The 14,959-nt window shown below is 31.8% G+C and overlaps 1 protein-coding gene across 1 annotated transcript in view; it reads left to right on the top strand.

Annotated features, from left to right (window-relative positions):
• Positions 1–14,959, top strand: part of ASZ1 (ankyrin repeat, SAM and basic leucine zipper domain containing 1) — a 64,468-nt gene that overhangs the window by 44,413 nt on the left and 5,096 nt on the right. Inside the window, exons 7-11 of the mRNA XM_005550597.3 lie at positions 423–547; positions 1,378–1,453; positions 2,455–2,511; positions 3,482–3,591; positions 14,780–14,885. Coding sequence (XP_005550654.1) covers positions 423–547; positions 1,378–1,453; positions 2,455–2,511; positions 3,482–3,591; positions 14,780–14,885 — 474 coding nt within the window. The remainder of the gene's footprint in view (positions 1–422; positions 548–1,377; positions 1,454–2,454; positions 2,512–3,481; positions 3,592–14,779; positions 14,886–14,959) is intronic.

The raw sequence follows: 14,959 nt of genomic DNA, 5'->3' as shown, positions 1-14,959 counted from the left end.
CTTAATATTTAATCTGAGTCATTTATCCAAATGGAATTTTTAGTTTTGCTATAGATCTTACCAAAAATAGTAATTACTATCTTACTTTAATTTTTACTATTTTGAATTAGATGTACTTTTTTCTTTTCTGATTATTATTATAGGTCAAGGAAGCACTTACCTGATATCCCAATTACTCTGATTTGTTTATTATGCATTGTATATGTGTATCAAAATATCACATGTACCCCCCAAAATATGTACAACTGTGATATATCAATTTTTTAAAGTTGTTATCAGGGTAGTAAATTGTGAAACTTCTGTCCCACTTACTTGCTAAAATTTCCTTTCTGGATATGAGATAATCGTATGTTTGGTTTCTTTTAACTCTAAGTTATAGTATGCAATGTTAATTATATTTGAATGATGTTAACTTTTTTCAGATCTTCAACTTACTTTCTTTTACTTTAAATCCATTGGAAGGAAAACTTCAACAGCTAACTAAAGAAGACACTATTTGTAAAATATTGACAACAGATTCTGATAGAGAAAAAGATCACATTTTTAGGTAATATAGCATGTTTTAGTTCAACAGAATACCTATAAGTAAAACTTGTGTATATTTTACTGTAGTAAATGTGGTGACTTATTTAAAATATATGGTATTTTAAATGTTTACAAGCATTTTTAAATGTCTGGGTTTTTAATGTTCTCCAGAATTTTAGAAAATTTTTATTCATTTTTATGTACTAACACTAATGATAATAACTTTAAATGTAAACTTGAAGTACGATATCAACAATAAAATCTATTTTTAAATGTTCTGAAATTATATTAGTGTTCAAACAGTATTACACCTTGTTTTCTAACTATTTTTAGTACAGTTCTAATTTTATATGCTAAAATTAAACATACACTTTCCCCCCCAGAACACTGCTGTTCAGTACATGGCCAAAAATAATTATCTCCTTACCCCATTTAAAGTTATTTACATTTTACTTACTGCAATTAAAGAGGTGTGGTCCCCCCCCCCGTTTTTTGTGGGGTTTTTTGCCTCAAACACGTGGGCTCAAGCAGTTCTCCCACCACAGCCTCCCAAGTAGCTTGGACTACAGGTGTATGCCACTGTGCCAGGCTGAGGAGATTTTTATGTGCAGAAATTTCACAAGGTGTACATACTGACATATATTTTCATTTTGGGGAAAGATGAGTTATACTCCTCATACACCTTCAGTCACAAAACCTTACTCATTCCTTTGATATAGCATAGGTCTGGTGTGCAGATTGCACATATATGCTACATGAATTCATCATTCGTATTCTCTTGCAATATAAATATATATTTATTTGTGCATTTATAGTCTGTTCTGAAATTGACATTGCTATAAATGTATACAGTTCATATACAGCATTTGGAGATCTGGAAGTATTTTTACATGGTATTGGACTTGAACATATGACAGATTTACTAAAGGTAAGATCTTATATAACCTACAGTGAGTTATGCATATATGTTAGTTTGTTGGTTACTGTAACATTAGATATTAATTCATAAACATGTCTATAAATAACTGCCTATTCACTTTTCTCCGTAATTTGTAGTACATCCCGATTTTAAATTTGAAACAAACATTTCAAAAATGTATTATTCTAGAAATTTTCATAAATTAGAATCTGAAATTAAACAGTTTTTACCCATTGTCTAACCTTCATATACACCTGAGCCCTTAGTTTGTTTCTGTAGTTGCTCATCTTCATGAGTAGAATATTGGAAGAGCATGATATTAAACCAAACACACCTGGTATCAGATTCTTGCTCTGATGTTTAATCACTGAAATATGTGACTTACATATCTCATTTGCTTCATAAGGATAATAATACCTAGTGTAGGGTTGTCATGAAGGTTAAATCAGATCATATGCCAAGGACTGTCTGGGTGTTTTAAGCATACATTATGGGGTTTGAGTCCATGACAGTTATTATCAGCTAGGTGGGGATACTGAAGCAGTAAAGCGCTATTTAAGATAGACTCCTCTTGGAGTGTGCACATTCTGTTAAAATATTTCAGAGTTGGGCTTCATTGTATAATCTTCAAATGTCTCCCTATTTGGAGAAATCTTGAATAAAACTACATGATGGTTTAATGTGATACAGTCAGAAATTTAAAATATTCATAAAACATAATTTCTGCCAAATTTTATAGAACTGCTTTTCTTTTAATGTAAGCAAATATGAATAGTAATCATTTGAATCTGAAAACCTAGCTGTGTTTATACTTTTTAGGTGAATAGTTATGATGATACTCATTACTGTCTACTTAATATTATAGTTCTATATCTACATATCCTGTTCCCTCTAGAAAACTGGAATTTGCTTGAGAGTGAAGCAAGTAACTAGCTTATGAACACTTGCCTACTTCTCCTTCTACTATTTTAATTATATGGAAAGGTGGCCTTTTTTTTCCTTTTATACAGGAAAGGGATATAACGTTAAGACACCTTTTGACCATGAGGGAAGATGAATTTACAAAGGTTAGTATCAGTTTCAGAAATTCCTGATATATTGTTTGATGTTTTTAAAATTATGGATCCTTTTCTCTTTAAAATACTAGGGCTACAGACAAAAGATTGCTCTTTTACTGTGTCCTTGATTAGATATGATTACGCATAACCATATCTAAAGTCTTGTGTTAGTGTTAAGTTACTTTAAGAACATGTAATGACTTACAGTTTGGGTTGTTTGTTTTTTTTTTTCAGATTGTCATGACATCTGAACTAAAACTGATCCTTCAGTTTCAAATGTGAAATAGATTTGTAAACTGGGGCACTTACAAATAAGAGATTGTTTTTCTATGTATATGGGTATTAACATATGTCTCCCAAGCCTTTTGTTTGGTTCTCAAAACTATTGAGACCTTTTATTTTGCCATCTAGTATTACCTAATAACATATAGCTGTGGGATGTGTTAGAGACACCTTGATAAATAGGATATGTAAAAAGCAATGATCTGAGTGCATGACCACATGGGAAACTTGAAATTTTTAATATCACTAAAAATAAATAAGCATACTACAAAGCTAACTCCAGTATAGAAAATTTAGTTTAACACTAAAGGTAGAATACAAACAAAGATAGGACTTGATTCTCATTTATCACTGATTTTTAAATGAAAATTTGAAGGCAATTTCGTTTTACTGTGTTTTTTGAAGTATTACAAATATTAAGTTCTAGTAATTTGTTTTGGGAGTCCATCATAGTTGTTATGTATTGCAAAAAAATTGGCTATAGTTATTATATATCTAAATATTTTAATGCTGTAACTAACATCAATCACAGTTATAAGAAAAACATATATTTTTTTAGAAATGTGTTATTTTTCCACTGTATGCCTATTTTTTCAAGTTGTGAATTCATCAAGTAAGAAAACATCTTCAGTGATTTTGAGTTTTAAATTATTCAAGTATAACTAATTTACTGTACCTTAAAACTATTTCTGCTTAGAATGGAATTACCAGTAAAGACCAGCAGAAAATTCTGGCTGCTCTTAAAGAACTACAGGTAGAAGAGATACAATTTGGAGAGTTATCTGAAGAGATAAAGTTAGAAATCAGGTAAAATTAACTTATTTGTTTACATTAATAGTGTTAAGAACAAATTGTTCTTTTTTAGTTTAATTTTCATAATGTCTGAGTCATTTTACTTGATATGATCATTTTCCCAGGGTAATAGATTTTGGAAGATACTGTGTTCTGAAATTGGATGTGCTTTGTAAAGTCAATTTTTATAAAGTCATTTACCAAGAAGCAAACAATGTGTCTTCTTGTTAACTCACATAGAAATATTTTTGTTTTATTTTTTCATTGCATCTTGCTAAATTGAACCTTATAAACAATCCCATACTTTTTTATAGTATACCTTTAAAAATCATTTTAGAGGTTAAATTGAAAATTCAAAGTAATATTTTCACTTAGGTCAATAAGAAAATATTTCTTAGGTAGCTCAGTTCTATTTTCAGCCTTACTGTATAAGAAATTATGTTACCAAAATATAAACTTCATTTCCAATATTAAAAACTTGTCAAGCAATGGTTATTAATAATCCCAAATCTATTTTGAAAATAATATTTGATTTTATTAATATATTATACAGCAATAAGTGATTTTTTAAAATTTTTTGAAATATAGATTCTTGGGATATTTCAAAGAGATACACAGGGAAGTCCCATGCATTCTTTCCCTAGTTTTGCCCAGTATTAGTATCTTTTATAACTGTAGGACAATATCAAAACTAGAAAATTTACATTGGTACGACCCATAGAGCTTACTCATATTTTGTGAGTTATGCACTCATCTGTGTGTGTGTATATATATAATTTTATCACATTTATGGCTTCATGTAACTACTTCCATGTTCAATGTACTTAACACAGGGCTCTCTCACACTACCCCTTTATAGCCACGTCTAACCTTCTCCCCATACCAACCCCTAGTGACCAATAATTTGTTCTCCATTTTTTTAATGATGTTATTTCATGAATATTATATAAATAGAATCATACAGTATAAATCCTTTTGAGATTAACTTTTTTCAATCATCCTAATTTTCTTGAGGTTCATCAAAGTTGTTGCATGTATCAGTACAATAGTTAATTCCTTTTTATTGCTGAGTAGTATTCCATGGTATATATATACTACAGTTTGTTTAACCATTTATCCATTGAAGAACATTTGAATAGATTTTAGTTTTTAGCTATTCCAAATAAAACTGCTATGAACATTCATCTACAAGAGTCTATTAGAAAATACATTTTCTTTCTTTGGGATAAATGCTGAAGAGGACAATTGTTAGGTTGTACAGTGGTTGCATATTTAGTGTATTTTAAAACTGTCCAACTGTTTTCCAGAATGACAATACTGTTATATTTCCAGCAAGTGTATGAGTAATCCAGTTTGCTCTCCATCCTCCCCAGCATTTGGTGTTAGCATGATATTTTTTAGCCATTTCTGATGGGTATATAGTAATAGCTTGTTATGTTTTTACTTGCACTTACTAATGGCTAATGATGTAAACAGCTTTTTATATCTTATTTGCCATATGTGTACTTTTTGTGGTGAAATTCTAACAGTATCTTTTGCCAATTTTATGTTAGATTAATTGTTTTTTAATGTTGAGTTTTAGGAGTTATCTACATTCAAATCTTTTGTTGAATATGTGATTTGTAAATATTTTTCCCAACTCTGTAATTTTTCTTTTCATCCTCTTAATGGGGTCTTTCACAGAGCAAAAACTTTTATTTTGATGAGGTCTAAGTTACCAGATTTTCCCTTTATAGAACATTACTTTTGGTATATTTTTAGTATCAAGTTAAATAACAGTTTAAGAAATTAGGTCTCAAAGATTTTCTCCTATGCTTTTTTCATAGAAGTTTTATAGTTTTACATTTAAGTCCATGATACATTTTGAGAGTTCATTTTTGTAATGTTATGAGGTTTAGGCCGAGGTTCTTTTTTTTTTTTTTTTTTTTAACCAGGGGATGGATAATTGCTCTAGCACTGTTTATTGAAAAGGCTGTTCCTCGCCCATTGAATTGCTTTTGATTATTTGTCAAAAATTAATTGGGCATATTTGTGTGGGTATAATCTGGGTTCTCTATTCTGGGTTCCTTATATGTCTATCCCTCTGAAAGTACCACATCTTGATTACTCTTAACTATATGGTAAGCCTTTATATCAGGAAGAGTGATTCCTCTCATTTTGTTCTTTTTCAAAATCATCTTGGCTATTCTAGAGCCTTTTTCTTTCCATATACATTTTAGATAAAGCTTTTCTATGTAAAGCTTTTTCTACAAAAAAAAAACTTTCTGAGATTGTGGTGGTAATTGTATGAATCCTATTGATTAATTAATTCATAAACACATATATCTCTAAAAGTTTTAGGTTTTCTTTTTTAAAATATATTTTTTGGGACCGGGTCTCACCCTGTCACCCAGTTTGGAGAGCAATGGCACAATGATGGATCATTGCAACCTCGAATTCCTGGGTTCAGGTGATCCTCCCGCCTCAGCCTGCTGAGTAGGTGAGACCACTGGCATGTACCGCCATGCCTGGCTAATTTTTAAAATTTTTTGTAGAGACAGGGTTTCCACTTTGTTGCCACAGCTGGTCTCAAACTCCTAAGTTCAAGTGATCCTCCCACCTTGGCTCCCTAAGTAATGGGATTACAAACCTGAGCCACCATTTCTGACCTTCTTTGTTTTCTTTCATCAGCATTTTGTCATTTTCATCATACAGATTTCATGCATATTTTGTTAGATGTATACCTAAGTATTTTGTTTTCTTTGGTGCAATTGCCAATGGTATTTATCTTTTTATTTGTTTCCATGAGCAATTGATTTTTGTGTCTTGACTGTACATTTCAGCCTTACTGAACTCAGATATTAGTTGTAGGTTTTTTGTAGAATGTTTGAGATTTTCTATGTAGATAATCGTGTAGTCTGCAAAAAAAGGTTAATTTTTTCCTTTCACATTTGTATGCCTTTTTTCTTCCCTCATGGCAGTGGGTAAGACTTCTAATATTATGTTGGATAGGAGTTGTAGATAGTGGACATTCTTGCCTTCTTCCCAATCTCAGAAGAAAACCATCCACTTTTTTAGTATTAATTAACTGTGATGTTAGCTATAGGTTTTTTTGTAGATTCTCTTTATGATATTGGGGAAGTTATGCTCTATTCATTTTTCTGAAAGTTTTTATCATGAATGGTTGTTGAATTTTTTCAAATGCTTTTTCTATCCCAAATGATATGACCATATGACTTTTTCCTTTAGCCTGTTGATATGGTTACTTTGTTAGATTTTTAACTATTGAACCAACCTTGCATACCTGGATTAATCCCATGTGGCTGTGGGTTATTATTCTTTTTATGCATTGTTGGATTTGATTTGCCAGTATTTTGCTAAGAATTTTTGTATCTAAGTTCATGAGGAATATTGCTCTGTAAGTTTCTTTTTTGCGTTTTGTCTGGTTTTGGTATCAGGACAACACTGGCCTCACAAAAGGAATTGGGACTTATTCCCTCTCCTTTTATTTTCTGTAAAAGATTGTGTGGAATTGACATTAATTCTTCTTTAAACATTCTGTAGATTTCTCCAGTGAAACCATCTGGGCCTGAATATTTTGTGGGGGAAGCTTTTAAATTACAATTAGATTTATTTAATGGTCATAGGATTATTCAACTTATATCTATTTTACTTTAGCTGAGTTTTGGTAATGTGTGGTTTTTCAAGGAATTGGTTCATTTTTTCTAATTGATGAAGCCAAAAGTTGCCCCTAGTATTTCCAGCTATTCTTTGAATGACTGTAGGATCTGTTATAATATCCCATTTCATTCTTGATATTGGTGATTTCCATCTTTTCTTTTTTTATCTCTGTTAGTCTTGCTAGAGGTTTACGCATTTGTTTTTCCAAAGAACCTGCTCTTTTGTTTCAGTAACTTTTCTGTATTGTTCTTGCTTTTAGTGTCATTGATTTCTGCTGTGATTCTTACTGTTTTCTTCCTTCTGCTTACTTTGAATTTATTTTGCTCTTTTTCTAGATTCTTGAGGCAGAAATCTAGATCATTTTTGAGACTTTCTTTTCTTATGTAAACATTTAGTCTTTTACATTTCCCTTTCAGCACTGCTTTAGTTGCATTCCACAAATTGTGATACGCTGTGTGATCATTTTCATTCACTTCTATGTATATTTTTATTTTCTTCGAGACTTCCTCTTTGACCCATGGATTATCTAAATAACCCATGGTGTATGGTGTTTAATGTCCACGTTTGGAGATTTTTCTGTTATCGATTTCCAGTTTGATTCTGTTATAGTCTGAGAATATACTCTATGATTTCAGGGGTTCAATAGCTACATGTGACTGGTGGCTAGATGGAGGAGATATAGAGAATTAAGATTTTAAAGGCTTTGGCAGGTTGAAGCAAATCTCCCCAAAATTAATAGGGTTAACTTTAATAAGGATAAATGGAAAGTCCAAGATTAACTATATTACTATAGGATGGGACTTAATATACATGAAGAATCACTAAGAGTTTTTAAGTTTATTATTAACTCAGTTTAGGTTAAAGTGTCACATGACTAGTCATGGAAAGCCAGCACTGTTAGGCTGCATTAATAGAAGTATAATGTCCAGAATAAATAAGATAACAGTTTTATTGTACATAATAGCTACTTCTAGAGGTTTTTGCTTATGGAAAGAATTTAACCATAGCATAGAATACAAACCCTGTAAGGCCTCTTCTGCCTTTTAGATTATATGATTGTCTTTTCAGTAATTTTCCCCTAGATTTTATAATCCGAAATAACCTATAATAATTGTTTTCATTCCACCAACTAGATAATTTTGAAATTATGTCACTTAGCAACACTACCTTATAACCAGCCTATGAAATTCTTTTTTCTTTTACAATGGCTTTCTCTCCCCAACTTTGAGGATTTGTGCACCAAATGTTTTTCCCCACCTTCTACCTCTCATTGCAGTTGGTCAGGTTAATTACATTTTACCCAATCTCTTGCTCATGTAAGCTTCTCTTAACTCATTCTTTCTATTTTTTTATTGCTTAGGAAACTCTCTTCCTTTCTTTCTTTTGGTTTCATATGAGTTCAAAAGTAACCATTACCACAGGGACTAAGAATAGGAATAATGCCTGTACAGAGGACAAATCAAATTTTTTGCCTCTAGAGCTTTTAAAAGTACATACAAGTTCCCTGTAAGAAATCTTCACAAATATTTTTTCTATTTCCTCAGTTTCCTGTAATCTTACTTTTAATACTAGCTTAGTATTATTTTCTAAGTTTTCTTTTTTAGTTAATTTAAGAGTATCACAATCATTTTAGTTTTCTACTGATAATACAAATACTGTTTTTTATTTCAACGTATTCCAGTTTGATTTTTTCCCTAAAATAATTTTACAAATGAGGATTACATAGCTAACATAAAAGTACCTTACATGTTAGTAGAGACTTGGTTTCTATATATATGCTTTTAAAACATATTAGGGTTCATAACCATGATTTATGCTAGTGATTTCCTTACCTGGCTACGTTATCAGAATGACCTAAGGAGCTTGGTGTATATATTAACCGTGTTATCCATTGCCTGGGACATGACTGTATAGCGAGATTTTATTGAATACATGGATAAATGAGTTAATGAATTATAATATCCTATACTATACTTGTAAATGCAGTGATATTATCACTAGTATAGTCTGTCTAAAACTAATATTGTAATTATGATAAACATTAATTAAACATACAAACAATAGATTTCCACATTATTTTGGAGTTCAGAGAAGTATTCCAGAAAATAATATAGATGATCCTAATTTCTTAAAAACTTTATTATACAGCTTAAATTATAAATATTCCCCATATTAAAATTCCCTATTCCCATTTTTCCATTCTTCTTCCTTAATATATCTCATTACAGCAAGATCTGTATTTAAAATAATGCCTCATCATTGTTTCAGAATAACTTAATAATTCTTAAATATTTAAATGCATTGTGAAGGATTTCAGTTGTGAGGACTTAAAAATCAGCACACCTTCTTAAATATCATTGTTCATTTTCTTGCTTTTCTTCATTATTGTTTCTATGAAGAAATATTCTAAGTTCTAAATGACTGAGTTACAAATTAAATGTTTTTATGTAACTCATTTGTATGATGGCAGGGTTGCCTATATGAATTTACTTTATGGGATTTAATAAATGTAAAGAATGTACAGAATCCTGAATGGTTCACTTATAAAAAGCTACTGCATTTTTTTAAAAAAATAAAACTGGCAGACATATATTCCAGGAATTTGACCCTGTTATTAAATCACAGACTTTGTTTACATGCTGTTACGGAAAAGGTTTTACTTACCATTTGTTCAAAGTCATTCTTTAAAGAAGAAATCAGTCATTAAGTCATAAGAAAACTAACAGCAGGAAAAGTTGAACTGATTGATTATAATCTCCTAGTAATGTGACTTCAACAATTTACTGATTTATTTTAAGATAGTTTTCTTCTGTGTGTCAAAATCTTCTAAAATAATCTGTTACAACAATGCATACAGACACTGCACTTACTTTTTTCTGCCTTAGTATGTTTGCAGAATTAAAGTATGCAATTTAAAGCCAATGCAGTGGGGTGTGCCTGTAGTCTCATCTACTTGAGAGGCAGGAGGATAACTTGAGCCCAGAAGTTCAAGGCCAGCCTGGGCAACATAGCAAGACTCTCTTAAAAAAATAAAGAGTGCAATTTAAAATTGTAATATCCATTCTGTTGCTAATTTTAGATATTTTGAACAGAAATAATAAGTTTTCATTCACATTTGAAATTTTTAACTGTTCCTGTTTAGACTCTTTGTCTGAGCTAACTGACATCCACTTGAAGGTGTCAAAAGCATCTCAAAGCTATGTCCATCAAGAAAACTGCTCCACCCCAAAAAATCTATATAGATGTTAAGATTTTATGTAAAAGTGTATTGTTCACCCCTATTATTTATAAACATTCTAAAATTTGAAACTCTAAATACTGAACATCAGGAAAATGGTTAAATTCCATTGCATCAATATAATTATTTTTTCATCATTAAAATTATTTTGAAACTTAACATCATGGGAAAATACTCATGATAATTATAAAAGGCACAATATAAAAGGTCATGTGAAGCAATGTCAGTTATATATATCCATAGGAAAAACACTGGAAGAAAATGTGTATTATAAAAATATATTCTGAGAGAAAATAGTACTAGTCATTGTCTTTGAGTGGTAAGATTGTTGACGATTTTAATTTTTTTCAGATATTCTACAATGAGCACATAATACCTTTGTTTATAATACCTTTATTTAAAGTATAAATTTTATCTTAGTACTTGACTTCAGATTTTTTAAATGGCCTGTTGTTTTAGTTTGCTTATACTATGTTATGCTGTAGTAACAAATAATTTCTAAATGTCAGTCACTTATAACAACAAACTGTGTTTCCTGATCATCTGTATCGTGGGTCAGCAACAGTGATCTTGTCATTCTGAGAGTAGGCTGGAGGAACAGTCTCAACCTGGGACATACTGCTCTCATGGGAAAGAAGAGAAAGATGGCAGGATCATTCAGTGGCTCTTGAAGCTTCTGTTCAAAAGTTACACAGTAACTTCCAATAATATTTTATTTGCTAAAGCAAGTCATGTGGTCAGGCCTCATGCCCCTGGGGCATGAATTATAGTCCCCTGACAGGGGTCAGGGAACTGGTAGTAGTTAGCTCAGTAGAAAAGACATGAGAATTTGATCAAATAATACAGTCTACTATACCTGTGTCATATCTGCTTATTTTGAATTTTTTAAATAAGCACAAAGTTATCAGGCCTGCCATGTAAAGTTGTATAGGTCATATACTGTGCAGCTGTGATGGAGACACACCATTCACATAGTGTGAATGGCACTCTGTAGAGTTTTGTTTTGTACAATTTGTCCATCCATATTCAGTGGCTCTGAAAATTATATGTCACAAGAAAGGTATATATTTTCCTTTCATTCATTAAGACTAATTTTGCTAGTAATAAAATTTGTTTATTTGAACTCTTACTATCTTAAGAATAAGAACTGATGAATTTATATTCCACATATATATTCGTGAATCACCTATCTAAAATTACATACCTGCTATCAGTTGATAATTCAAATGATAATTCTCAATGGATCTTAATTTCCTCGAGGTCATAAATTAAATATATATGGCATTAGTGAATTACTCATTTCATAATTATTCTTGATAAATAAAATTGGAATATTTAAAGAACACTGAAATCTAAGTTATAAGTGTACTTATATAAATAGTACACGGAAACAAAATACAAGTAATCACTGCTGTTGCTTTGGCAGAAATGTGTCAGATACTCCAAGTTCTGTGTTTTCTAGAGTAAAGATCAGAAAGAAAATAGAATAAAGAAGAATTGCATATTTTTTGAAAATGGTTTTATGAATACTTATTGCTAAACAGAACAAGGGTTTTCCTACATTTTTTAATTTTAGGTTTGCCTGTTGAAAGCAACCATCAGATACTTTTTATTCTAAGTCATTGATTATATGTATTTTGTTTATAAAGTTTGTATTTTATAAAACTGTTAAAGTGAAATTGTTCATTTTTTCAGCCTAATAGCTAAAAGACTTGTCTTAAATGAAAATACTATATACATCCCAGTACTGTATCTTAGAAGTTTTCTATTATTTTCATTGGAGGCTGACATTGCTTGCTTTTTATAACCTTTCCTTCTAGAAATAGTGTGAAAGAAACTTTGTATAGTATGTAGTCAGAACTTCTACAAATAAGAATTTCTGTATGGGCTTAGAAGTACCCTTTGGGGGCTAGGATGGTGGCTTACGCCTATAATCTTATCACTTTGGGAGGCTGAGGCAGGTTGATCACGTGAGGCCAGGAGTTCAAGGCCAGCTGGGCCAACTTGGTGAAACCCCATCTCTACTAAAAAATACAAAAAGTAGCTGGGCATGGTGGTGCACACCTGTAATCCCAACTACTCAGGTGGCTGAGGCACGAGAATCAGTTGAACCCAGGAGCAGAGATTACAGTGAGCCTCGCGCCACTGCACTCTAGCCCGGGCAACAGAGCGAAACTCTGTCTCACACACACACACACACACACACACACACACACACACACACAAATTACCTTTGGTCCAATAATAGTAGTTTTTAGTGTATTTTTATTTCAGTAGATACTGTTAAAGGACTCCCCAGAAAGGTCATCTAATACAGTTGTCAACTCTTGATATTAATGATCTTAATTTTTATCATTCTGCTAGGATGTGGCATCTTACGGTTATTGTATTCCCACATTTATTATCCATTCAAATTTTGTTTCTTTTTTTTTTTCTCTGAATTCCCTATTAATAGCCTTGACCAACTTTTCTGTTGGGTTAAGTTTCTTTGTTGTTTCTACTATAAATTGGCTTCTGCCACTGAAGCTAATCTAGTCACCAGTGTTTTCTCATTACCAAAATCAGTATACTTATTTAATGTGCTTAATCTTTTCTCCTTTGAATCCATCCCCTTCATTGTCATTCATAACAATTCTTAACTACTGATTTTCTTCTACTTCTCAGGCTACATTTCCTTTAGTGGCTTTTCTGTTCTACCCCTGTCAACTCTCCCTTCTCCACAATATGTCTTATGGTCGTCTTTATGATCATAGTTTTGATTTCTATTGGAGACATTTCTAATACTACTGTGTTTGTGCTACCTTCACAATTCAAGGAAAGACTGAATCTTGGCTAGAAGTTAGTGAAAATAAAGACATATTTTTTTCCCATTGAGGTTCACCGACTTTGAATTGTATCTATCTTCATGAGTCTTTAGAGCCCAGAATAAATACCCTTGCAAGACCCCCATTTTCTACCACTTACTTGTTGTTGCCACCTGCATGTCTCCTCACCATTGCAGTCATCATAATTACATTTACCTGAACACCAGCTATGTACTAGACACAATCCTAGGTACTTTATGTACATTGTCTTCTTGAGTCCTGCTGTCTCCATTCTAGAGATACGAAAACATTTGGCTTAAGATTATTCTTGCCCAAAATCATAAAGCTAGTAAGTGTGGAAGATGAATCCAAACTCACATTGACTCTTGACTCAAGAGCCTGTGCTCTTAATTATTATGCCATAATGTTTTCTTTTATCTCCACCATCCACCACCAAATTCAATTCCTTGCTTGGTGGCACTGCCTTCCATGGAAACCAAAAAAACTGAGAATCATCATAGATTCTTCCATTACATACAATCCATCACCAAGTTTTTCAGTTTATTCTCCTAAAGGTTTCTCAAGCCACTGCTCTCCCTCCTCCCCACAGTAAGACTGCCACTGCCAGATCCTTAGTCTAAGTTTTCCTTCATCATCTCTTGGATGCATTTCTCTGTTAGTCGCCTAATTATTCTGCTTCTATTTTTGTGTTCCTTTTATCCACACCACTCTCCAAATAAACATTCTCATTTAAAAGTCTAATTTTCAAATTTCCTGTTGAAAATCTCTTAGTAACTCTACATCATCAGAAAGGTAAAATTCAATTCCTTATGCTGACACAAAAGTTCTTTTAATAAATGGTTATATCCAGCCTTTTATCTTACTACTTTTCAATAATTTGTGTTTTAATTACACCTTACTGACCTTTACCCTTGTAGTCTTGCACCTGCTATTCTCTTTATCCAGAATCTCTTCCTTACCTACTTGGCAAACTTTTTCTTCAACCACAGACACAATTCAAGTATTATCTCTGTAAAGCATTTCTAATTCCCTACTTCCTCCTTCTCATGTGATATTAAATTCATTCCCCCTGAATTTTAGATGTCTCCACTGTAAAATAGTATTAACAACATCTATCCTATAGGGGTTGTTAGGAAAAATCAAAAGAAATAACAAATGTAAAATAACTAGTGCAGTGTCTTCACATAGTAGCTACTCAGATATTGATTATTTTATCTTCCTCCTTCATGTGTTCCTGTGAATAATAAAGCTGCAATTGTATATCTGCATCTTATCCTGAACTTTAAGATTCTCGGGATTGGAGGTTTGTTTTTCTTTTATAATCAGTGCCTGTTTCAGTACCTAATCTGTATTAGCTGTTCCATGAATTCTTTTGGAAGAATCTAATTTTATGACTAGATTTTCAGTAACTAGCCTAGTAGAATGAAATAAATTGCTCTTATTGGTAATTCCTGCTTGTTTGTTGGTTTCCTTTCTTTAGTGGTGATGAGTTCCTCAACTTTCTTCTCAAATTAAATAAACAGTGTGGCCATTTAATAACAGCTGTACAGAATATTATTACTGAGTTACCTGTAAATTCTCAAAAGGTATTCTACAAAAGTTATTAAGTGAAGAAAAGTATGAACACTGAAGAACATTCCAGATAAGTTCATGATAATTC

Source organism: Macaca fascicularis, chromosome 3, assembly GCF_037993035.2.
Source record: "Macaca fascicularis isolate 582-1 chromosome 3, T2T-MFA8v1.1".
Classification (NCBI taxonomy): domain Eukaryota; kingdom Metazoa; phylum Chordata; class Mammalia; order Primates; family Cercopithecidae; genus Macaca; species Macaca fascicularis.
This window is presented reverse-complemented; position numbering and strand designations above follow the sequence as displayed.